Source organism: Momordica charantia (genome assembly GCF_013281855.1).
Source record: "Momordica charantia cultivar OHB3-1 chromosome 4 unlocalized genomic scaffold, Mcharantia_2.0 BLBB01000004.1, whole genome shotgun sequence".
NCBI classification, from domain to species: domain Eukaryota; kingdom Viridiplantae; phylum Streptophyta; class Magnoliopsida; order Cucurbitales; family Cucurbitaceae; genus Momordica; species Momordica charantia.
In genome coordinates, this window is record NW_028275162.1 from 3,675,746 (window position 1) to 3,700,770 (window position 25,025).

A 25,025-nucleotide genomic window follows, 5' to 3' on the forward strand; every position below is an offset into this window, starting at 1 on the left:
TTACTTTCTTTTAAAAAAGAAAACTATTACGAAAGATAAATCAACTTGTATTTCCTTTCATTTATGAAAAATGATATGAGTTAACCAACCAATAACAAACAAAACAAGTTGTAAAATCTTGACCTCTAACCACGATACAAATATCACAAAAAATACTCAAACGAAATATTATATAGGTGGTCGTGATGAAAGTTAAATGAATAGTCATACAATAAAATTAAGGAAGAAACGAATATAGAGAATCATTTTGAAGTATATATTAAAAGGGCAGCAATTACAATCTTCTAGAATGACGAAATAAAATAATGTGTTCCCATTTTTTTTGGTGGACAAAGAAAAGTGACGAAAAGAAAGAAGATTTACAAAATGATATATATATATATATATATATATATATATATATATATCAAAAAGAGATTGCTTGTGAAAAGGAGTGAAGAAGAATTCACATCGCAAAGAAGGGAATTGAACAATGAGAACTACTTGAAACTCGTCGTGAATGAAAATGAGGGATTTCTTTGCATTCAGAATGCTTCTTCCTTTTCTTGGCATCTGGATGCTTTGGTTTCTTCAGATCTTCCACACATCTAACATCTGCTATGCAAGCAAATGACCTCGCTTTTCCCGAGTAGTACCTCGACAAACCCCTCCTGCTCAAACGTATTCGTTATTTCTCGTGTTTGTTTAAAAAAAATGCATTTGAAAATCACAAAGTTCCATCTCAAAACTGATGAAATGAGTAGTCTACTTATATTATAACCGCTCTTTAAACTCATCGATCTTGGTCAGATTCTGTTTTTTTACCAGATGCTCGTATAAATTTTTGAACTATGATACCATATTAATATTTATGAGTTTCATCTCAAAACCAATTGACAATGATAGAAGTAACTCACTTGTATTATAAACCCTCGTTAGATCGCTTATTTTTTCATAACGTGGGATCGCGTTAACACGAAAAACGTATCAAACTTAGTAAAAATACACGGTCGGCAAAATCCGAGCCTAGCTATCAAGTCCCTATAAATTCGAAATCACCCAATATCACCAACCAAAAAGGAAAAACAGAAGTAGACCAAAAAAATTGCTTACTTTTGAGGAAGATTAGTCCTAAGAGAACCCATGTCAAAAGCCCTCATGCTATTGCCTTCACTCTCCATTTTCTTGTTCCTTTTATTTTGAGATTGAGAGAGAGAAGAATTAGTTGTGGTGGTGAAGTATTGGAGGAGAAATATATAGAAGAATTCCACTTGCCTTTTTTTTCCCCAAAACCCATTGTTCTAATTTATCAATGGAACAGAACCAATCTCTCTCATACATCCATTTGTTCCATCAATTTTCTTATACACTTAAAAATAACACCTTCCATTTGTAAAGCTACTAATAATATTTAATATTGTTATATTTTGCATATAAAAGTGTTTTCTTTTTAGTAAAAAGTGTCTTCTTTTTAACTTATGTTATCAATTTCATTGTTGGTATATTTCATAGCATCACAATCGTAAGGGCCAGAACTCATACGTTTAATCCTATAATGAAGATTATTAATATCTTCAGGAAAAGATTAGAAATCATGCAACTAAATTTTTGGATAAAATATATTGAGTTTGAGGATAAGTTCCTATTTGGCGACAGGTTAGTCTCTGACTTTTAAAAAATAGTTCTAAAATGTGGTTTGAATCAAATTTCTGTTGTGGCATTGATGAGTTAGCAGTTTTTAGATGATTGGACAATATTTATTATTTTTTAGCTTCCATGTCATTTCTTTCTCATTCCATCTTTTCTTTCTTGCTCTTTCTCGACTGAAGGTCCAAGATGTAGTCTAATCATCTAAATGATATGTAAGCTAAAAATAATAAATATTATCCAATTATTTAAAATTGTCCCCTCATCACTGTCATATATCAGCATTCGATTAGTGATAATAATGGAAGTTTGACTCCAAACACTTTTAGAACTATTTTCTAAACGTCTGAAAAAGATCAAAAGTGTATTTTATAACATTTTTTTTAATTCAACCAGTAAAGATTTAATTTGAACGTCCAAGAGAACTATGCTTAAGTTTGACCAGGCAGGTAAATACTAATATAAATTAACACAATTTTTTTTTTTTAACTGAAAGTTCTAAAAATGTCAAAATACAGCAAAAAAAAGGGAAAAAAAATCCCAAAATCATGGGAATTGAAATTCCACTATTTTTCATCCCACATGATCTCAGTTGGAATGAAAAATACAGTCCATATTATATGATGGATATAGACATGGCTGTGTATGAGTTGTTTAGTGAGTATGGTGGCCACTGCCGTCGTTGATCTTCTCCACGGCGCCTCTCTTGAGGTGCTCGGTGGGCCGGTCCATGGAGGTCGGAGCGGCGGTTTCGGTGGCCGTGGTGGTCTGAGGGTGAGGAGTGTGAGGCTGCTCCTCTTTATGCCTCCTGCCAGTTAGTTTCTCTTTTATTTTCTGGGTGAATCCTTTCTTCTTCTCACTCTTCTTCTTCCTTTTTTTCTCGTCGCCCTCATCAAACTGAGAGAAATAACACTCATCTTTCTTTTTCTCCTTCTTCCTCATTTTGCTTTGCTCCTCCTCCTCATCAAACTGAGAGAAATAACGCACATCTTATTTATCAATGCTCAAGCTGAAGTTGGTCGAATAAGAGAGAATTTTTTTTATATTATTTAATCCTTAATTTCACCATGGGAATCACGAGACAAAATTTAGGCTTGCAATCTAATTTTAGTAAACTTACATTAAAAAAAAGAACTATTTTAATGAATATAGTTGATTATTCGTGATTTGAAAGAATCTAAACCTATAATAGCACAATCTATTATAATTTACCAACAAGACCAATGGGAGGGCTGTGTGACGTCAGTCAAATTTATTGTAGATTTGAATCAAAATTTGATTTTATATTATAGGCCTATCAATTGTACTGATGATTCTTAAAACGAGCCTAACCCAATAGTAATTGACATATATAGTTTGAGACTGTGAATTCAATTCCCCACCCCATATGTTGTACTCATAAAAAAAAATGTATTGAAGAACAAAAATTTTTTTTGTCAAAATTAAAAAATGTCATAGTACAGTCTATAGAACGAATCCTGTTTAAGAAAGATAGTAATAAGTCTGTTCAAGTAAGAAAAGTTAGGTATGAAGCACTTCAAAAGTAAAATAGTTGGTTATTAAGCACTTCAAACTAAAATTGAAGTACAAATAGAAAATAGGTTGTTATTAAGGACAATGTTTATAATTCAAACCCAAAACAAGGAATCATCCCAAGAAGTGCAATTTATTTGTACCACTTTGAAAAGCTATTAGTTCATGGAAAAAAAAATAGATTTTGTAAGAACTTTCATATGGGTAAAAATATAACCTCTAGTATGTGACAATTTAATCCATGTAATTTAAAATTAGTAACAAACAAGTTATCCACCATAAAAAATTTCATCAAGATCAAGTAGTCGATCAATTTTTATTATGTAACAATTTAACTATGGTATTTGACTTTAACAACAATTTTCTCTATATAGATTAAATAATAACAAATTTTAAAGTACACAAACTAAATTATTACACACTAAAATTAAAATTCGAACTAAATCTTACATATAAAAATGAGAGAGAAGTGAACGTTAAGAGGCAAAAATGATGTCAAATGATAGATTATAACCCAAAAAGTTTGGACTCACCGAACTAGAGCCAGAAGTGGTAGAGCGAACACGGCCACCATCATCATGCCCCTCATGTGGCAGCAGCTCCTGCTCGCCATCGCCATGACCACCGCTAGGACCATCGTCACGGCCACTGCACAACAGCGACCCGAGCGTGGGGCCAATCTTGGTGGCGACCCCGGTGAGCCGCATGGGGTTGCCATGTTCATCGGTCAACACAACCGGGTTGCCAAGCTCATCGGTGAGTTCAATGGGGTTGCCATGCTCATCCCGAATATCAGCCATTTTTTCCTCCATTTACACACACCCAGAAATCAAACAAAAACCTTAAAGCAGAGAGGCTACGTACATCTCTTAAAACCCAACACGTCATCTTTTTTGGGTTGCCACGTTAAGAGATTTATGGGATAGGTGTCAGCTTCTGAGATGAAACCAATCCAAAATCCAGAGAGTTTTAAGAGCCATATCTATCTATCTTGTGTCCTGTTGTGAGGTCACTCTTGCCAAATTCTAGGAGTATCATCAGCACAGCCAAAAAACAAACTGGGGAAAACAACCTTAATTCTGAAACTGAAATTTAATACAAGTTTTCCATACATGCCAAGGACAAGCAGTTTCTAGAAACACAGCTTAATCAGAATGGAGTAGCCACATGAGGGTTACTCATAAAAAACACAAGAAAATTTTAGGTATTGAACTAATTCCCTAGTCAATACTGTAAATACCAATTTTTACAGTCCAGTGAGAATCAACCAAAGTCTATCATTGAGAAAAGATTGGAGTCCATTGATCGTACCTGATATATCCTTGCTGGTTGCAGCACAGGCCACCGTGGAAGATAGCCACCACCCATGGTCAGAGAATATGATGTCTTGGTTTTGTAAAAATCACGAGCAGTTTTATAAGAATTTGAGAACATAAGTTTGATCAATGCATACATTTGTCCACGTGAAAACGAATTGATTTGTACAAGATAGGAATGAGATCGCCAATCTGATGAGTCATGATGCAAGTTCAATCTTTTAAACCTGTTTATCTGAACTGTTACTCCTTTTACCCTGTGTTCCTATATACAAATGTTGACTCCATAAGGCTTAAACTAAGCCTATATAAAATTCATAAAAAATTATCCAACTATCCAGACCCAGGGGTGTTGTGATCTTCCCTTTAGTCAACGATATCTAGCATTCTTCATCACTTTGTGAACCAGCTGCTCAGCAGATGTGAATTTCAGAACCTGAATTTATGAACAATTGTTATTGTTAGTCGAACAAGATTCCAACAGTGTTCCACTTTAAAAAATAACTTTTAAGAAATGGAAAAAATGAATGGTGGCTAATTGGGCGTATGTGAAGGAACATGTACATGAGATTGGAAAGCTTACCTCCCATGTCACATCTTAGTAGATCTTGACCATAACAATCCCTTTCTCTTCGCTGTGTTGTTACTTTCTGGCAAGGCTTTAGTTCCGCCCTTTGAGCCAAAGGAGAAGTGTCGCCTCAAGAAACCCCTCCCTGAGGAACCTCTCAAACTGGAGCTAGAGGACAACTTAGGACACTTCCCTTGTCCGCTATTTATAAAATGATCAAACATGGTAGATTCGCCATCAAGACCACTATCCGCAATGCGATTCCTTAATCTCTTATTTCTAATTTTCAGTTCTATCTCACCTCTAAGTGCCTTTTCAGACATTCTTAGGGTCTGCTTCTCACCAAAAGAACAAATGGGGCATGCTGGATCATACTTGCTAATTTCAGGAGTCATATTCTCCAAACAATCAGCATGATAAACATGTCCACAAGTTAGTACAGCAACGACAGACAACTCACTGTTAGCAATTATTTTTTGACTGGTCCATAAAGATCTCTCAACCAACAGCATAGAGCAAATTCCACACGTTTGCACGTCCACAGAAGGAGAATTCGAGAATAGGCTGCAGGATCTAACCATCTTCTCACGAGCAAAGTCAAGGGATTCACTACCAAAAGACCACCTTCCCCTATGTGAAGTTGCCATGAGCTCAGAGAAAGCATTCATAGACCAACCATCAGAAGACCCACCATGTGAGCCCCGTAACGAATCGTTGCTCCCAGGGATTGCAGGCCTGTCCTCTGAAACATTGTAGTTATTTGGTGACTTATAAGCTGGGATACGGTTGCTAGATACTTGACGTAATAATCGGTGTCCGGGAGAACAGTGAGACAATCTCGATGAGGCCAAACTGGTGGGGGGGAGGTGACTGTGGGTTGATAGAGGGGATGTTGACAAAGATGAAGTTGAAGGGATTGAAAGGGATACTTTTGCAGGAGACGTAGATGTTGTAGGGTATTCTGTAGCTTTCTTAACCTAATTCAGTAATAGAAACAATTTCATATTTTAGATACGATAATCTACCAAATGAGAAAATAATGGAGGATGTAACACCATACATATAAACAGGGAAAACTGTACCTGTTCCAAACTAGCATCCATGGAAATATTTCTTGAAATTGAATGACCTGTCACAATAACAGAGAAAATACATAAGATGCGATGTAATGTTTATATTCTCATTGAACCAATACAACATCATTTCAAAGTTTGATGATAGAAGAAAAATTAGAGGGATGTATGCCTCAGGATACCTGATGTAGGTGTCCTCGAATTCCTTGTGCTTCCTTCAGATACAGAGGAGTTTTTCCATGTCTGTCTACGCAAATTCTCCAATGGACTGCTCTCTTCTGATGCATATGAGGATTCATATTTGAACTCTGGCCTATCATTTCTGCTTACTCCATCTGAAAACGAATTCAGGGAAACTTCCTCGCCAACCACACGCCCACGGTTATCCCATCGAAAGCTCCAACTCGGCGAGTAACGAACATTCCTATGCTGCGTTTCACTACCCGATCCAACACCAACATTCTTGTCTCTAGCAGCAACACAACAGACAGACCCCATATTTCAAAAGCCTGATATGAGATTTGGTACTGTTTTCCACATATCCCTTCCTCTATCCAATCCTTTAACCTGAGAAAAGCCCAAACATCACTCTTCCAAACAAAGCCCCTTCTAAGAAACAGAACAAACCATGCGAAAGCACACCTAATCACTCAGGAAAAAAATTCATGCTAAAATTTCTCCTTTCCATAACTGTATTTATCAAGCACCGAATTTGACAAGGCACACACACACAAACACGAAAGGAAAAAAAAATCCCTAAATTCCTAGCACGCACACCGCCGGTACCAACCCTAACAGAACCGACAAAAACAAGATACCCCACGCACTACGCAGAAATCAAACACAATCACACAACACAGAAAGAAGCACCAGTCCAAACAGTTCGAGTTCAAGGACAGAGAGAGCAGTAAGGCAGCGAAAACCCCAAGAGGGAGGAGGCGCCCAAATCAACAAACCTCGAAAAAAGAATCAATCGATCACGAACATGCCATAAAACCAAAAGAAATCAACACGAAATGAGGAGAAATCGGCAAAATACCTCGGGAAAGGAAACGGTCCAGAGGTTGAGAGAAATGGGAAATCTGGAGAGAGATCGAATCAGAGACAAGGTTGGTGGCGGTGGTTGTTGGGGAAGAGAAACTGGGGAGGCGATGGAAGTCGTTTTGGACGGTATTTTGAGGGATTGAAGTGTTAAGGCTTAGGGCTAAGAAAGAGAGAAGCAGAGGTCAGAGCTTAGCGATGACAATGGCGGGTGAATACGATACGACGATGTATTTGATGGAAAATGCGTTCATTTTTCAACTTTCAACTTTCAACTTTCAACTTCCTTCCATGATGGGGACAATAATTTGCATATAAGATAATTCAATTATTTACTTCAATTTTTTTATCTTTTTTCTTTTTTAAATAATTTATTTCAGATTTGTTGTTTTTAAATACTATTTCGGTGATTATGAATTTCACATTTATTTCTTTTCTTTTCCTTTTTTTTTGAGAAATAAGTTATTTTCTTTTTAAAAGTCTATTTTAATATCTATATTTTCAACTTTTATTTATTTTAATCCGAATAGAAAATGTCTATTTTGATAATTTTACTTGTAAGAAAGGACCCTTTGATTTTTTTCATTTTCATTTTTATCTCATTTAATTTGATTCCTAATTTTAGTATAACTGCTAAACTTCTTGAAACCTAATTATAAATGTGTATTAAAGATTCATTATTATAAAATTTGTATTAAAATTTTTTAAAGTAAGAATCAAAATGGTCATTTTTAAAAGTATAGAGACCAAAACAAATATTTTGAAAATACATACACCAAAATGAAATTGTAAGTATAAAGTCCAAATGAACATTCTGCAAGTAAAGAGACCAAACTAAACGAAAGTTGAAAATACACCCGACAAAATATTATTTAAACCAAATGATATAAAAGTTGAGATTTTAAACTTTTGTATCTAATTTGCCCCTAAATTTTCAAAATTAATAATGTATATAAAATTTTGTCCATCTCTAGGAAAATTTATGGTTATGCCTTTAATTTCTTCATCAGTTATGTAATAAATAGATTATGTAATTCTTCAATATGTGTATTAAAACAATGACATGGGCGTGTATTAGAACAACATAGGTGAATAAATGTAGGTCTTTGAATGAGATGAAAATTGAGTGAAGTTGTTCACTTAATAAAAGTTTATTTTATTTTATTTTATTTTTTTGATGGACTTAATAAAATATTAAGTTTAAGTACCAAATAAAAACGGAAACAATTTTAAGACCAACAAACCAATATGAGTAAGGTTCAATGGTTAAGACATTTTATTCACTTTTTAGAGGTCGGAGATTCAATCTGCCTTAATGTCATTAGTTCAACTCATGGTGGTTGACCAAAAAATAACTTATCGATGATGTTCTTTTTTTTTTGCTATTAAAATTTTGTGATAAATGGAATTATCAACGTAACATTATATACATTCTCAACGCTCCCATATTACGTGTAAACTCAAATACTAGATAGATTATCCATATGAAATAAAAATGAAACAACGCTATTTGAAATAAAAACTTAATGCTCTAATAAAGTCGTTGACCTTCTTATTTATGACCAAGTCTCCTTGAAATAAAAGTTGTACACAATTTTGTGGAATTTTGACTTGATAATTATTTGCAAAGTACTTAATGCTTAAATACTTTCTAATATAAAAATAGACGATATAGTAAGAAGTTTAAACTTTTATAAAAATAGCTTAATATAAACTACATTAAAAAAAGTTAAATTTGCAGAAAATTACCTAAAAATTTAACATATTTTAAAATACACATTAAATTTATTCTATGGACTAATTTCTCAAATTAATAAAACTAATGTGTTTGATTTTAAAATAGTGGTGCCTATGTCAAAATAAGTTCAATTAATTGCATATATATAATAACAACATTTTGGATTTCCAAATATAGCAAGGAGAAGAAAAAAAACTCCAAATTTGTTAAAAAAAAGTCTTAAAAAACGTCTATTAGTTTTAAACATTTTCGTTAACAGACAGTTTTAAACATCTTCATTAATAGATGTCTATTAGTAATATAATCTATCACTGATAGAATGATAGACTAATAAACGAGGTATATGTCAATTACCACTGACCTATGCTCGCTTTGACGACTAATAAACATAAATTAATGATATATAAAGACGAAATAAAATTATATAAAAATATCCAAATTGGCGAGTGAAATAAAAAAAAATCATATTTATGCTATTTACTGATACAACTATGTGAGTTGACAGCATCCAAAATTTCCATAAAAATATATGAGGTAAAAAAAAAAGTAAACTCTTTTATTTATTTTTTTTTTCATTATTATTATTATTATATTATTTTAAATTGGGCATATTTTAATTAAATATCGTCTAGGAAAATACGGCAGACACGCAAACGCAAATTTGTCACCAATATTCTTTATTAGTAAACGATATCTCATTTTCAACAAATAATTGACCCAATTAGGTACTTGAAGTAAAGAACCCTAATATTTCATACAAATTAGTGCTAACATAATTAAATATTTGTTTATCTATAAATTTTATTACTGGTGTCTAACTATTTTATGCCTTTTATATTTTTAAAAGCTTTATTTTAGTACATATGCTTTTAGTTAAATCTGATCAATTGTACTAGCACAAATGAATTAAAGTAACGAAAAAATACAATGGAGAGTAAATTATAAACCTAAGTGGACAACTTGAGCATACATATAGCTCAAAAACCTCGACCTTATATTCGAATTGTAATACTAAAACAACTTCTCAATAGCATAACATAGTTCAACTAGTTAGGATATCTATCTCCGATCAAAAAGTTCCGAGTTCAAATCCCTACCTTCACATGTTACTAATAAAAAACAACTTATTGACTTGAACGATAACGTATATGGATGAAATAAATCATTTAAGTCAACAATTAATAAATAATTTATTTGGGAAAGAAATGTTTTTTTTTCTTTAATTTAACAGACATGGAAGTGGAGATCGAACCTTCAATCGTAGGTAAGATAATATGTCGTATCTATTAAATTATATCTATTTTTTTAGTACAACATATGGAGATGAGGAATCGAAATCACAACCTCTCGATTGAATGTTAGTTATCGCTGAATTATGCTCACTTTAACATATTCAGATTTTTTTAGTTCAACAATTACGAAATGAAGAATGAAACCATCGATTTTAAGATGGTCATAGACTACATGTCTTATCCACTAAACTATATGTTCGGATATTTGACATTAGGATTAGGCGGAGAAAGAAAAGTTGCAAAAGAAGGATTAGTTGAAGGATTGAATTGAGAATATATAAGGAAGTTTGCTAAACTAAAAGTTTGGTGGGAGATTGATGGGTGATGAAGTTGAGAGAGTCTTGAGACAGAAAGAGAACAAAACGACAAGTTTTGTGGGCGTTTTGAGCTTGAGTGTACAATACGAAATAAATTGTCAAAGAGTCAAGTCAAAAAAGTTGGAGAAAATAAGGTTTGGGTTGGCTTTCTTTTAACTTGTCATGTCTCCTTTAACAGTTTCGATGGGTTTCTTTTTTCTTCTTTTTTTTTTTTTGGGGGAAGAAATTGTTTGAAAAAGTAGTGTAATTTTAGAACAGGATATGAAGGTAATGGGGAGTTGACCCTGAATAAGAGTAAATATTGAGAGTTGATTGATAAATTCTTATTGGGAGGAGATTTGGCAGTCATTTAGGTGAATTATTTGAGTGAGTCAATTGTCAGGGGTGTGAATATAATTTTAGGGAAAAAATATATTTTTGGTCCGTACGTTGGTACATGTGTCAATTTGGTGCATGAAGTTTCAAATGAATACTCTCAGTCTCTAAAATTTAAAAATTTGTTCTAAATGGTCTATAAACAGTTTGTTGATTTAATGAAAAAAATGATAATTAATAGGTGACTGGATTTTTTTAATTTGTTTTTTTAATGAGGTGTAAACAAATATTAATTTTAAACAATTTTGTTATTTTTTCTCTCTCTTTTTTTAACTCTTCATCATCTTGCTATCATCCATGACTATCGTCGTCGAGCACCGTCGCTCGTCGTTGCCGTCCATTGGAGAGGGAGCTCTCCCTCTAGCTCTTTCCCTTATTTCAGATCTGAAATGAAGGGGAGAGTCACTGTTCCAGATCTGGAACGGGGGAGAGAGGGAGAGTTCTTCCCTCTCTTCAGTGACATTGCTTGTCGTCGTTGGAGGGAAGTCCTCTCTCTCCGTGGGCAGCAACAGCGGCGACGATAGATGGCAGTACGGTAGTGGTTGGCGACGACGACGGTGGACAGTAATGATGGTAGCAAGAAGATGAAGAGACCAAGACAAGAAGAAAATAAATCAATAAAAATGTCATCTCACATGACAAAATTATGTAGTAATTAATATTTTTTCAAAAAATCATTTAAAAAAATCAATTTAGAAATGTCCAGCACCGGTAAATTATCACATCATGATTAGAGAATACTTAGAGACCATTTAGAATAAATTTTTAAACTTTAGAGACCAAAAATGTTTATTTTGAAATTTAAGGACCAAATTGACACATACCCCTAACTAAGAGTGTTCATTTTGAAATTTCAATGACCTGACACCTGGTCCAAATCTCGGGGACCAAAGTATATTTTTCCATAATTTTAATTATAAGTAATTGAAATGAGGATGATAATATAAATAAGATATTTTGACTGTGTAATTAAAGACACGTACATCTCGTTCATGAATTTTATGACTTAGAATATTAGTCAATATGATATCTAAGATTTATTATATTGAATATATATGTATATAGCTACGAATTTTTGTAGTCAAGTAAGAAAGTTATAACCAAAATAGAAAAAAGTATGAAAGTTAGAGATTAAAATTTTTTAACTAAGAAAATCTCATGGTTGGAAAAATGACAAGTCCCTCTCCTAGGCACACAACTATATATAAAATTGATATAATTGACTCAATTTTATACGAAAACAAGTCAATCCCAATTTTCTTTTTTTTTTATTACAACAAAAGATAATTTACTAGTTAATTGTCATTAATAGATTATAGTGTACTTTATTAAATGAATATTTTTTTAATATAACATGGGGAGGTAGAGATTCGAACTCTCAACCTCAGAGTTTGATACATCTGTCTTAATCTGTTATGGTGAGGTATAATAACTCACCATAAAGTTTAAATCTATATTTATTTGCCAAAGCGAGCATAATTCGACATATATACCTCCAATCAAGAGGTCGTGGGTGGTTTCTTTGTTATCAAAGATTATATTTAATTTGACACGTTTCCCTATTCTGCCTGGGATATTTTAAGAAGTAAATATTTTTCTTACCCATAGAATCCAAGATTCCCCCATTTCACTTACGTACATGGGATATTTTAAGAAGTGAACATTTTTTTTACCCACGGAATCCAATAACCATTATTATTTCACTCGTCAGTTCACTAGACCGTCCCTGTGGAGAATGAACTCTAGAATTCTCCCTATCAAAAAAATCATTTCCCGATCTCCTCTTCCTCGTCCCTCGGGGGAAGGTAATCCAAATTCCCGTCCACCCCGCAAAATTCAAAAGCGACATCAAGAAAGTAAAGCATAAAAACAAGTAGAAATGACGATGAAAACATAGGAACTGGTCCAAAGATCCACAAAAACAAAGGAAATGAGAAGTAGAAGGCTCGCAATCCCAATGACCAGAAATAGCTGCCTCTGTTCACAGTGGTGGCGACGTACTCAGCGCTTAGGCGCTGGTGGTGATGATCAGAAGAAATCTTTCTGAAGGGTGTATTTATGAGAATGCTTGCATGGCTGTAGTACCTGATGGACTGAACATTGAACAAAAACGCCACCAAAAAACAGACCAAAATGGCAAAGAACTTAATGGAGAAATCAAACTGGCTTTTGTTGGCAAATACGACCATTGGGGATTGATCATTGCGGCCGCCGCCGCTCGTCATTAGGACGGCGATGAGAGAGCAGAGCATTATAGCCGTTGATGCCAAAAGAGTCGACGCCATTATGTTGTTCCTCAGTGTTTGGACCGCGAGCACGCCATTCTTCGACGCGTCCTGGTCATCAAGTTTCAGTACTACCGTTAACTTTTCATAGAAGTTTTTCGAAAATACCCTTCAAAGTAACATAAGTTAACATTTTGGTAGAATTTGAAATGACGTAGTCATTAACGTGGATAGAGAGATGGAAATTCTCTTGGGAATAAAAGAAAAAAAACTTTCAGGACAAAAATAAGACGAAATCAATTTTCCGTTCAAAATAGGGAGTATTTTTAATATTCAAAGAAAAAAGGGTAGAAAATACAATTTTGGTCACTGTATTCTTTATCTTTAGTTCATTTCGATGTCAGAAAATACTTGCTCCTCATTAAGGAGTCTTGTCCTTACCACGATTAAATATCCGAAAATTAAGAGAGAAAAATGCAAAAACAAAAAGTGTTTTTAAAAAATGATGAGTTGTCAATTATTTAATGGTGTTAAAGACAAGATTTCCCCTTTACTAGTGAGAAGCTAAGTATTTTTCTTTGGATGTCGGTACTCTCAAAATGTTCATTTTGGTCTATATACTTTTGAAATGTTCGTTTTGGTCCTATACTACTAAAAAGTGACCATTTTAACACAAACTCTATCCCTAATAAAAACCATGTAATATAAAGTCATAGTTATATTTCAATATATATTATAGTGTCATGTTAAAATTGTGATAAAAAAATGAGATTAAAAGTAAAATTAAAGATAAAAACAATTACTTTTTAAAAGTGAAGGATTTTAAAAATATAGATATTAAAATAAAATAAAATAAAATTGAAAGTGGTATAGAAATCAAAATAAATCAAATATTAACGGAAAAATAAAAAAGAGAATAACGGTCGGACATGGAACCTCCATCATAGCACGAACCCACAAGCGACGATTGATGGCGTTGATGCCAATTACAGTCTTGTTGGGATGTGTGATGATCCGATGGAGAAGCCACGTGTGATACCCCACCATCACCACGAAACCAGATGATACCAATATGTAGTCAACAATTTTTTTCTCCATTTCTTCAGGGAGATTGATGAGAACCAAATGCACTGCAAATTTTCAAAGTACATAAAGAAAAAATATATATATATTCAAACAAATAATTTCATCAGCAATTCACTCCGGAAAAAAAAAATTGCATCTAGGGATGAGTCATAGGTGACCGAAGTGAAAATAGATGACATAATGACACGTTTCATGTTCGATAAACTCTTGAATTCAACGATGGTATGGAAATCAAAACTTCATGAAATGTATATTTATCCATCCATCAACATTTTATTTAATACATTAAATTAAAAGTCAAAAAGTATAGTACAAAATAAAATTGAATAGATGTTAATTTTTATGTTTGAAATTTTTTCCTTTTGGGTGAGTACATCATGTGGGGGTGGGGATCGAACTCGCAACCTCAAATATATGCTTTTAAAAATTAAACATTATTATTATCTCAACAAAACAAAATATTTATTTTGTTTGTTCTTTTCTAAAGATAACAACACCTAGAGGCGAAACTCCACAAACTAACCTGAAAAAAAATTCAAATTCACATATATCTACGAAATCAAATCAAATAATGGATTAAAATTAGAAATAATGAAACCAATATTTAATTCTTTAAAATGCCACCAACGATTTACGATTGAAAGAAGAAATAATAACAATAGAAATTTCAAACCTTTCAGTGAATCTGAAATTCCATAGGATACGTTGGCCACACACCGCGTGAGAAGAATATGGGTTTCCTCTGCGAAAATGGAATTTAGAAAGTGGAGAAAAATGGGTGATTCTTAGAGCTCTATTCTATTTGTATGGCTTTAATTTTCTTTTGTGTTCCTTCTCTTCAAAGTTCCTCTTTTCAGAAAAAATGAGGAAGAAAGTGGGAGAGAAAAAAAATGTGAGAGAATGAGAGAGAGAGAAATTGAAAATGTGGGAGAGAACTAGAATTGTTGGGGGAGGGAGAAAGTTACGTAGAATGAGATAAAAAAGGGAAGTGGGAGAGATTTCATGGAAGAATAGGTCGTTTGGGAAAAATATATTTTTTTAATTTTTAATCTAGGATAAAAATTAAAAGTTTTGAAAAAATATTTTTTAAGAAATCACCACATTGGGTCCCTTAATTTTACTTTTGATTTCATTTTCTATAACGATTTCAATACAGATACTACACACTTAATAGAAATGTAACAATGACTTTATATTAAAAGGTTTTCATTAGGTATATAATTTATGTTAAAATCTTGCAAAGAGGGACTAAGATAGTCACTTTTTAAAAGGGATCAAAACGAACATTTTGAAAGTATATGGATCCAAATAAATATGAAAATATAAAAACCAAAATAAACCAAAGCTGAAAATACCGAACAACTCCGAACTTATCAAGTGTAATTTTTTCACTATATAAATAGACATTAACTTAGGGATATTTGTTGTTCTTTTTTTTAGTACAACAAATGAAAGTTGGTGAATCGAACTCAGGACCTTGTGATCATAGACAATAGTCCATTACCACTAAGTTAAATCCATGTTAGCAAGTCTTTGTTCAACGTAACAAAAAAATGTAAATCAGCCATCCAAAATTTTTATGATTTATTTGGGATGATCACGTAATAAAAGTTGTTTAAGTAAATTTACAATCCCAAATAAAACTTTTAATAGTTTGGGTATTAATTTTTTTCTAAATTTTTACCCATTTTTTAAAAAATTTCTTCTTTCCGAATTCTTCAAGTCTTCAAGGTGAGTCCTACATTTCTTCGATTTTACTTAAAACTTTAATTTTGAATTATAACATAGCTTAATAGAAAAGGTATAAATTATATTTTTGTAAAGTCAAAAAGTTCAATAATCCACTCCTACGTTTGTTGTACTAAAAACGAGTTCCATTTTTATGAGAAAAGTATACAATTATTTCTGAAATCACAAGTTGAATAATCCACCCTCCTTTGTCGTACTGAAAACAAGTTCCTATTTTTATTGGAAAAATACAAATTAAGCATGAAGCTAAATAAAAGTCAAATGAACTCACTGAATTTAGTAGAGACAGAACCTGTAGGCCAAATTCAAACAACATAGGTAATACACATACAAAAGGCAAAGTCAAATCACATCACTAAACCTTTTGGTTTTGCCCTCCAGAAAGTGCTTTTAAACAAAGCGATTGAGAAATTCATCCACAGTTGTATACTTAACATCTGGATACAGCTCGGTGGCTTCCACTCCAAATGATGGTTCAATATCAAAATTGGTATGATCTCCCTTCACAAAAACTGAGTGAGAAATTGATAATATCACATTCAAGGGAATTGGAGCCTCTGCAAAACCCAACAAAGGAAGTAATAAGTTGCCTTCATTCAAATGATGTGGTAATTATAGTGGAAGTTTGTCTCGATTAAGTCTAAAAAGAGAGAAAATATTGTGGAAGAAGCTATCGTTTTTAAAAAGTAAAATATTGGATAGACAATAGTGGGAAAGTAAACTCTCTTACAACGGAGGAAGAATACTTTTAGGATAAAATTACTACGTGAATTGTCACATCGTCTCAGATTCTACTCTATGTTATGTTTCTAACTCTACCCTATGTTATGTTGATCAAATAATATTTTTGTCACAAAGGACAGACTTCAGGTGTATTTTTTTTTTAATTGAACCAAAATTTGAAAGGCATCCATCAAATAGGGGAAAACTAACCTTGGATGTTCTTCAACACTTGTTCCTCAGGAACATAGATTTTCTCGAGGGTTTTGCCAATTTTTTTCTCCCAAAGGGCCACAAGATCATTGAAAGAGTAGATGTTTCCAGGAGGTTTGATGTAGAGGATTTTGTTCAAAGTTCTTGGATCATCCACAGCTCTGATTGTATAGGTTGCAATGTCATCTTCCTTGTCGAATATTGCTGAAGAAACAACAAACAATAAGCTGTTTGATATTTCAAAATACTCACTTTCTTCGATATAAAAGACATTCTAGAAAGAAATTTTCAATTATGGTTTATCCACATATATGGAACCTTCTGTGAGCATTCGGACAAGTTAATTACAACTCAACTAATTTAATGAGAGACAACTATTTAACCCTACATCATTATCAATCTTATGAGAATTGTGTATGGTATAGAGCCACAAGGATAAATTCTAGAACGTTTTAACTTCATTTTTAGAAAAACTTCAATGCATGGGTATACGCAAGATATAGACCAATCCAGTAGCCTTTTGCTCAATTTCTTTCTCGTAGGTCAGATTTTGATCAGCCTGCATTTAGCCGATTCATAGGGCAAATTTGAAACTCCTAAAATGAAAGTTGTTCCACATTCACCCTAAAGGAGAGTTTCCTAATTCTAGCACCTTATCAGTTCCTTTGTGCTCATGAAGCTGTATTATGAGATTTGCATAGAATTAACCCATATCACCAAGTCTACCAATTGACACAAGAACACTAATTACCTATCTTATTTTTAATATCTATCTACCTGCATTAGGATCCCAGTTCATGTATCTCTTAACTCGAGAAACCAAAATAATATTTTAACTACCTACTTGGTCACCGTGAAATTTGAACCTATCCCCCACACATTGGAATTACTGTATTATGGTAACCATGAAATTTGAACCTATCTCCCACACACTGGAATTACTATAATACAGGGGATCAAAATGAGAGGAATTTGGTTGGATTACCCTTGGGATTTCCATCCCCTAAGATAACAACTTTATCTGTAGGTGGAGTGGAGGCTCCAGGCTGAGCCAAATTGGGAAGAAAGTAACCAGCAAAGAAGTTGGAGGAGACATATGTGTAGGGAATTCCTGCAGCCTCCACAGCTCGCCGGATTTCAGCTTTCACGGCGAAGGCTGATTTTGCTGGCTCAACAGCGTGCACACGATCCACATCATTCCCAAACTCAGAAGGGAAAAATCTCTGTATCATATACACAGTTAAAAGGAGAATAACAGTTCTTTAGAATCATGCCATACACAAAAAGTAAATGTAGGTTCCAGCTGACGATAAACATTATTATTTTAAGTAGAAGTGATTTCCACAGTGACGAAAGTAATTTTGATCCTATCGAAATCACTTTCAAACTTGTACTGATGACAATGAAATACAATTGATTTTAGGATGTGTCTGAAGTGATTTTGGTAGTCATTGTCAAAACCACTCCCCTTTCCATTGACATGTTTTATAAGTTAAAAAATTGATTTTAAGAAATTTTAAAATCACTTTAAACTGATTTTGAAGGTATCATTTGAAGGGTGATTTTGAAAAATCAATTATAAAAAAGTTAAAGTACTTTTCATGATAAATTTGAAGAAATGATAATGAGAAAGTACATCATAGAGTTTGAACTCAAAACCTCTCTCGGTTAACCCTAGTCCTTTCGGACCAATAAGTCACCTGCAAGGGTTCCTTACACTTTAAAAATTACTCTTTTGGTCTTTTATAATTTTTTTTTATATTTTCTATTCATCACAAACATTATTGTTAATAAATTTCTTGAAATATTGTCATAATTTTGTATTAAATAGTTTTTGTAGCGTATAAAATTCATGTTAAGATTTTGAAAATAAAGACTAAAATGGTCGTAGATGTTTCGAAAATATAGGATTTGGTGACGTTCTCATTTCTAGTTTTTAATTTTTGAGAAAAACAAAATCAAATTTCTTGTTTGGTTTCTTGTTTATATTTACAATTTTTTCTATATTTTTTTTTATTAACATAGATAAAAGCATTGTTTTCATTTTTTATTTTAGAAAATGCACAATATATATCATAAAAAGAAATAAATATAACATGAATTTTTTTAATATTTAATTTGAATAATTAAATTTCATATAAAACTTTATTTTTAGCCAAAAGTTGTAGAGAACAAAAATAAGAAATGATTACTAAATATAATTCTATTTCTTTACTCCGAAAAAAAAGAAAGAACAGAAAATAAAAAATAGTTACAAAAAATAATTGATTCTGTTCAAAATAGAAGACAGAGAAACAATTAAAAAAAAAAAAACAGAGCTCATTGTAACCAAAATAGAAAAGTAAAGAAACGAAAATCGAGAGCAAATCGAAGTACCAAAATAGGATTGAAATCAACAATTAACCAACACAAAGAGAATTTTCTTGAAACTAGACGAACGATTATGATATTAGATCACCGAAAATATGAACAATCAAATCCAAATTCATCAGAGGAATGAAGGAAAAGAAAGGAGTACGACCTTAACATTGCCGGCTTGTTTGATTGCAGAGATAATTTTATCTTGATCGGCCAACAGAGCATGACCAACGCTGGAAATCACCACATCCACCTCCTTAATCGCCTTTACCAAACTCTCATGATCGTACAAATCGCCCTGCAAAAGTTACTCACAATTCCAGAGAAATCGTTTACAGATTTAACAAAATCAAGCAGTAATCAACACGATGATGTTCTAAAAAGCCTCTAGTCCCTCGGATTTTTCTCCAATTGGAAACGAAAATGAAGATCCGAGCCCTAGAGTTTCAGGATAAGTCGAAAGATATTTTCGCGATTTCAAAATTTCGTTTCCCTCCATTTCATCGCAATCAGAGGTTTAGTGGAAAAAAGGAAGAAACAGAGATGAAACTGACTTACAGAGACGAAATTGACTCCCAAGCTCTTGAAATTGTCGATAATCGGAGCCTTGGCCGGATCGGAGAGAGTGGAATCTCGGACTAGAACATGAGTTGGATGCCTGGCCTTGGCGCTCGCCTCCACCACGAACTTTCCGATGTATCCGGTGCCTCCGACGATGAGGATCTTGCTTTTGCCGGCCATTTGATCGGAATCTCCGGCGAAGAAACGCGTATATATCGCCGGGAAAATAGAAAACGGAGAAGAAAAGAAGCAGAGGAGATGATGGTGTTGTTCGTGACACTGACCAATCTGAGTAATACGCTATTGCATGGCTGCCATTTGTTTTTACAGGGAGGAGAAATCAGAAAAACTTGAATTTTTTTCAAGTAATTAGATATTTGACGATTCATTTATTTTTAAAATTTTATTTTTATTTTTTAATTTTTCTTTATTACTTATCAAATATTTAATGATGTTAAGGGAGAAACAACAAAACTTTTTTCAAGAAAAAAGATACAATAATTAGTAATTAGAAAGGAATATTCAAACTTATGTATGAATGAATATTCAAACTTATGAACTCGTCGTCAGAAATATGTGCCAATGACCATTTAGTTGAGTTCAAATTGGTCGTGAATTTTGTACTTTAGATTCTTAAAGCTTGAAAGTATTTAATAAACTTTCAAGTTTATACTTTAGATTCTTAAAGCCGGAAAGTATTTGATAGGTTTCGAAGTTATCGAACTATCAAGTTTGTATCGAGAAAATCTCTTACCTATTCAATGTTAAAATTAAAAATTTAGGATCCTATTAAAAGTATATTTTGAAAAATATTGATCAATGCATTAGAAATTTATTACATATCATTTTTTTTGTACAACTATTAGACAAGACATAAATTTGAAAGTGATACTTTTAAAGTTGAGGCACCTGTAAGGTACAAGATTGAAACGTGGTGGTTCATTATTTCTTAAAATTTTTCAATTATTCTATTTATGTTGGTGGATATTAAAACCGATTGATAATAAATTTATGTGACATGATATCTAAAAGTTTTTATCGACTTTCTAACATTATAACATGTTAGAGATCCATATATGAATTAATTAAATTTACCCCACTTATTAATTTAAACTTTTGGTTGAATAGTGGTTTATTCATCCTTAATATAACATGATATAGTTACTTTTTCATCATTTAATTTGAAACCGACAAAAATAGTATAATTGGCGATCGACAAAGGTATAAGGAGAATGACTAAAATATCCTTGCATATGTGTAGTTGTATCACATGCATATGTGAAGAAAGAGCATGTTCCCACAATTGCGTCCACATTCAGTGACGATGAAAGACAACGAGGAAAGGAACTAGTACTCCCCACCAATCGTTGATTATCAACTCACTAGCCACGAAAAAAAAATTAAACTTATAATTCACCAAATCAAAGCTACTAATGTCTTCGTTTCTTATTTTTATTTTTGGTTCGATAACTGCTTTTATTTCTTGTTTCTCAAGCATTATTTTACCATTCTTTGCTTATAAAATGCATAAAAATATTAAAAATAAATATTAGATAAAATTTTTATAAAGAGTTAATTAAAAAATGAATTTTCGTACAAAAAATTACGTTTTTAATTTGAAACGTAAAAATAGCGAGAAATAAGAAATGATTACTAAAGATAAAGTTTCTATTTTCAATAAAATAAAAGAATAAAAAAAATAAGAAACAATTATATATAAAAAACACAATTTAAAAAAGATCAAACAAAAAACAATAAACATTAGCAGATCAGCCATTATGTGTCTAAAAAACTTAAAATGAGAAATAGAAAAGTTTAAAGAAACAAGACATCAGAATAAGAATGAGAATAAAAATAGGACCCACCTTTTAACTTTTCTAATTTAAGAAACATTCTCTTTAAAAAGGATAATCTAATTATCATTTCTTATTTCATGAACCCACACTTTTTCGGTAATCACTTTACAACATTTACTCTATCTCTCGTCTATTAACGAAACATATAGCATTTTAATTATTTCTTTTTTATTTTTTACAGTTCTACTATTTCTTTTGTTTATTATACTATTAATAACTTTTCTTCAAATAAAAAATTATACAACTTTTTCTAGTTAATGTGATTTTTTTGGCCAAGGCATTTTATCATACAATATTACAAATTTCTATTTAATTTATCAGTTAATAATTTTACTTTATTATTATAAATTAACATGAGTAAAATTGTTAAAGTAGATATTTTAGTTCCTAAACTTTTAAGCCTATTTCATTTTGATCATTGAATTTTTAAAGTGTCTATTTTACCACCTAAATTTAAAAAGAATAAATTATTTTGGGATATAATTCTATTATTATTTAATTAGGTGTAAATCTTTTAACAAGTAGATAACGTGATTTTGGAATATAAACCTGTATTAGAGCTATATAGGTTGACTAATACAGATAGGGGTGAACGAAATACTTATCAAAGTACCAAGTTAAAATTATTAATTTCAAAAAATTAAAATATTCTCTGAAAATTTAAAGACCAAAATAGAATTTAAAACCTAAAATGGGTTATATTTTTAAACAAGAACTACATTTTAACCTAAAAGAAAACATTTCTTGGACAAACATTCGACCATATTGAATGCAAGCATTTAAACTCACATGAGATGTATAATCAGAAGAGGAGTTTTGGTATCATGCCTTTTTGTTCGTGCACTACAAAAATATATTGTTTTTCCACGAAATTTTTCCAACGTTAAAAATGTTGTCGGGAGAAAATGACTTATCCCGGGAAAAATAAAGTCGTAGTGTCAATTATAAGATTTGCCGACATTTTTACAATAACGTTGGAAAAAAATTTATATTAATTGTCGACGTTTTTTCACAGAATATCGGCAAATATCCCTCCAAGCTATTAGGTTTACTCTTTTTGTGTGTTGTGTAACCTGCCAGACAAATGTAAGAATTTTCATGCTCAAGTCAATGTAGATCGGAGAATTAATGAGTATAATGTATTGTGGAAGAGATTCGAGCATACTTTGATAAGCGATTACCAATTCTTTTTATAGTTGAATGAGGATGAATCAGTTAATTATGTAGGTCGAGATTCCCTCCGCAGATCTCGGTGGTTAGACTGGTGACTGGCGCGAACTACACCCAGTCCAATATGTCATTCCCGTGAGCATATAATGGTAACGACAGGGCAAGGTGGACTTGTTTCGCCCCTCACAACTTCATTGACATCACCAAGTTGGCGTACTTCATTCGGCTGCTCGACAAGTGAACGTCCTTTTTTCCCCCTCATAACACATTTGTTTATTATTATTTCTACTTACTATTTTCTATTACTTTCATTAATGAGTCGTGGTCGTTGAAATATTGTGTCTATTTAACAACCTTTAAATTATGATCTAAGCTCATGCTGTTATAATACCGTTTTAAACAAACTGTTTTGTTTTATTTAATAGATAACCTCATAAACAAATTGCATATATACACCGACCATTAGATAAAATAGAGCCAATCATATAGAATTTTTTCTAGTACAACAAAAGTGGGAATGTGTGGGAATGTGTGAATTAAACTTCTGACCTCTAAAGAAGGAACAAAATATCTTAACTACTAAACTATGCTTATGTTGACAATCCTGCAGACAATTAGGTATGGTTAAAAATAAGATACATTACTTAAAAGACATATAATATGTTGCATTTGTTTCTTTATCATGTCTTATTATCCCATATTAACTTATATAAATGAGAAGTTATTAAAACCTTAATAAATTGTAAGAATAATGTAATTTAAAAAACAAATTAAAAAATAATGTAGATTTAGAAGTAATAACAAAATAAATGTAGTATAAATAAAAAATTACAAAATTAAGTTATATATTCAAACTATTGACAAAAATAGGTTAGGTGATAGTCAAAGTCAAAAATCGCATACAATGAATGTGATTTAGGTGCCAACATGACATAAATGAGGTGAACCTCGAAGAATGAGTCAGCAAAGAAAGTCGCGTACGTTATAAATAGAAATTGCGTACACGACTTTCCATTTATAGAAGTCGCGTACGTTGTACACCATTTCTATTTATGGAAAGTCGCGTACAATGTACGCGATTTTCATTTAAAATATTTATATATTTATTTATGTAGAAAGACAACGGTTAAATCGAACTTGTGATGGGAGGGTTAAAAATGAACATTATGACCACTACTGAACAATTCTTATCATTTAACTAATTGACGAAATATTATATATATAGTATATATAACTCGCAACAAATGCATGCGATTAGCATCCATATGTCACATCGAAGTCGTAGTCACGACTTTCACAGAATCGCAGTCATTGGCTGCGATTTTGGCGTGCAAACTACTATTTTCCCTAAAATCGCAGTCATTAAATACGATTTACCTGAAATCGCATCCAATAACTGCGATTTCACTACCCTACTTTTAAAAATACTTTCAAACCTACATTATTTCTGTCATTTGTTTTTTAAAAGACATTATTTAAAAAAAAAATCCTAATAAATTGATTGAGCTACGTTTGTATGGTCAAATCCTAATTATATATGTATAACGCATTAAATATTAATTTACTTCCAAATATTATTATACCATTTATTTCACAGTCCTTCCCCTTGAAAAGAAGAGAGCAAATATGATAAGGCGGGTGCAAGAATGTAGAATAACGAAAACATCCTTGCATTGTGTGGTTGGTGACTTTACCCTAAGGTCTTAAATTCTCATCCCAATGAGTCTGATATCGAAATAAGAAGTTATCAATATTTTCATAGTATCACCAAACTGAGCATAGTTCAAGTGGTTGATGCACCTATCTAATGGAATATCTATCTATTTCGAATTTTTTTTCGTTATTGTCATAAAATTGAGGCCTTGACATTTTTTCCATTAACATCAATATTTAATTTGAAACCTTGTTTCACATATATGATCGTGGTATTTTATGGAAATATCAATGAAATGCGAGTGATGTATGTGTGGATATTAATTGAAAATTAAATAGATTGTGTCAGGATTATATATTCCTAACTTATTTGAAAATTCATTAAAATCCGACTGTCAAATTTTTAATTTGGGTTTAAACCCTATTTTAGTATCTGAATTTTCAGAACATTGTCTCAAAATTTTAAGAAATATTTTGTAATAAATCTTAAATTCGAAAAACCACAAAATGAGATTAAATCTAGCAAAATCCTAAAACATAACAACACACAAAAGG

At 32.1% G+C, this 25,025-nt stretch overlaps 4 protein-coding genes across 5 annotated transcripts; all 4 read right to left on the minus strand.

Moving 5' to 3' along the window:
• Nucleotides 1-1,991: 1,991 nt before the first annotated feature.
• LOC111007717 (uncharacterized) lies at nt 1,992-4,071 on the minus strand. Its single transcript, XM_022280184.2, has 2 exons — nt 3,693-4,071; nt 1,992-2,595 (listed from the first exon to the last, which is right to left on the minus strand). The coding sequence occupies exons 1-2, from the start codon at nt 3,969-3,971 to the stop codon at nt 2,281-2,283; spliced, it is 594 nt and encodes a 197-aa protein (XP_022135876.1). The 5' UTR covers nt 3,972-4,071; the 3' UTR covers nt 1,992-2,280.
• A 147-nt stretch (nt 4,072-4,218) lies between these two features.
• LOC111007716 (uncharacterized) lies at nt 4,219-7,408 on the minus strand. 2 transcript variants are annotated; one of them, XM_022280182.2, is made up of 5 exons: nt 7,156-7,408; nt 6,299-6,683; nt 6,126-6,172; nt 5,059-6,020; nt 4,219-4,911 (listed from the first exon to the last, which is right to left on the minus strand). In XM_022280182.2, exons 2-4 carry the CDS (start codon nt 6,612-6,614, stop codon nt 5,067-5,069), a joined length of 1,317 nt encoding a protein of 438 aa, XP_022135874.1. In that variant the 5' UTR covers nt 6,615-6,683; nt 7,156-7,408; the 3' UTR covers nt 4,219-4,911; nt 5,059-5,066. The 2 variants fall into 2 exon arrangements, with proteins under 2 accessions (XP_022135874.1, XP_087979333.1); XM_088123207.1 differs by lacking the exon at nt 7,156-7,408 and adding an exon at nt 6,987-7,078.
• A 4,988-nt stretch (nt 7,409-12,396) lies between these two features.
• LOC111007906 (TRP-like ion channel protein (Protein of unknown function, DUF599)) lies at nt 12,397-15,137 on the minus strand. The gene is made up of 3 exons (XM_022280448.2): nt 14,864-15,137; nt 14,041-14,234; nt 12,397-13,215 (listed from the first exon to the last, which is right to left on the minus strand). The coding sequence occupies exons 2-3, from the start codon at nt 14,200-14,202 to the stop codon at nt 12,646-12,648; spliced, it is 732 nt and encodes a 243-aa protein (XP_022136140.1). The 5' UTR covers nt 14,203-14,234; nt 14,864-15,137; the 3' UTR covers nt 12,397-12,645.
• A 1,053-nt stretch (nt 15,138-16,190) lies between these two features.
• On the minus strand, nt 16,191-20,131 carry LOC111008009 (phenylcoumaran benzylic ether reductase Pyrc5). The gene is made up of 5 exons (XM_022280584.2): nt 19,789-20,131; nt 19,394-19,528; nt 17,858-18,095; nt 16,873-17,076; nt 16,191-16,496 (listed from the first exon to the last, which is right to left on the minus strand). Exons 1-5 carry the CDS (start codon nt 19,969-19,971, stop codon nt 16,330-16,332), a joined length of 927 nt encoding a protein of 308 aa, XP_022136276.1. The 5' UTR covers nt 19,972-20,131; the 3' UTR covers nt 16,191-16,329.
• Nucleotides 20,132-25,025: the final 4,894 nt, after the last annotated feature.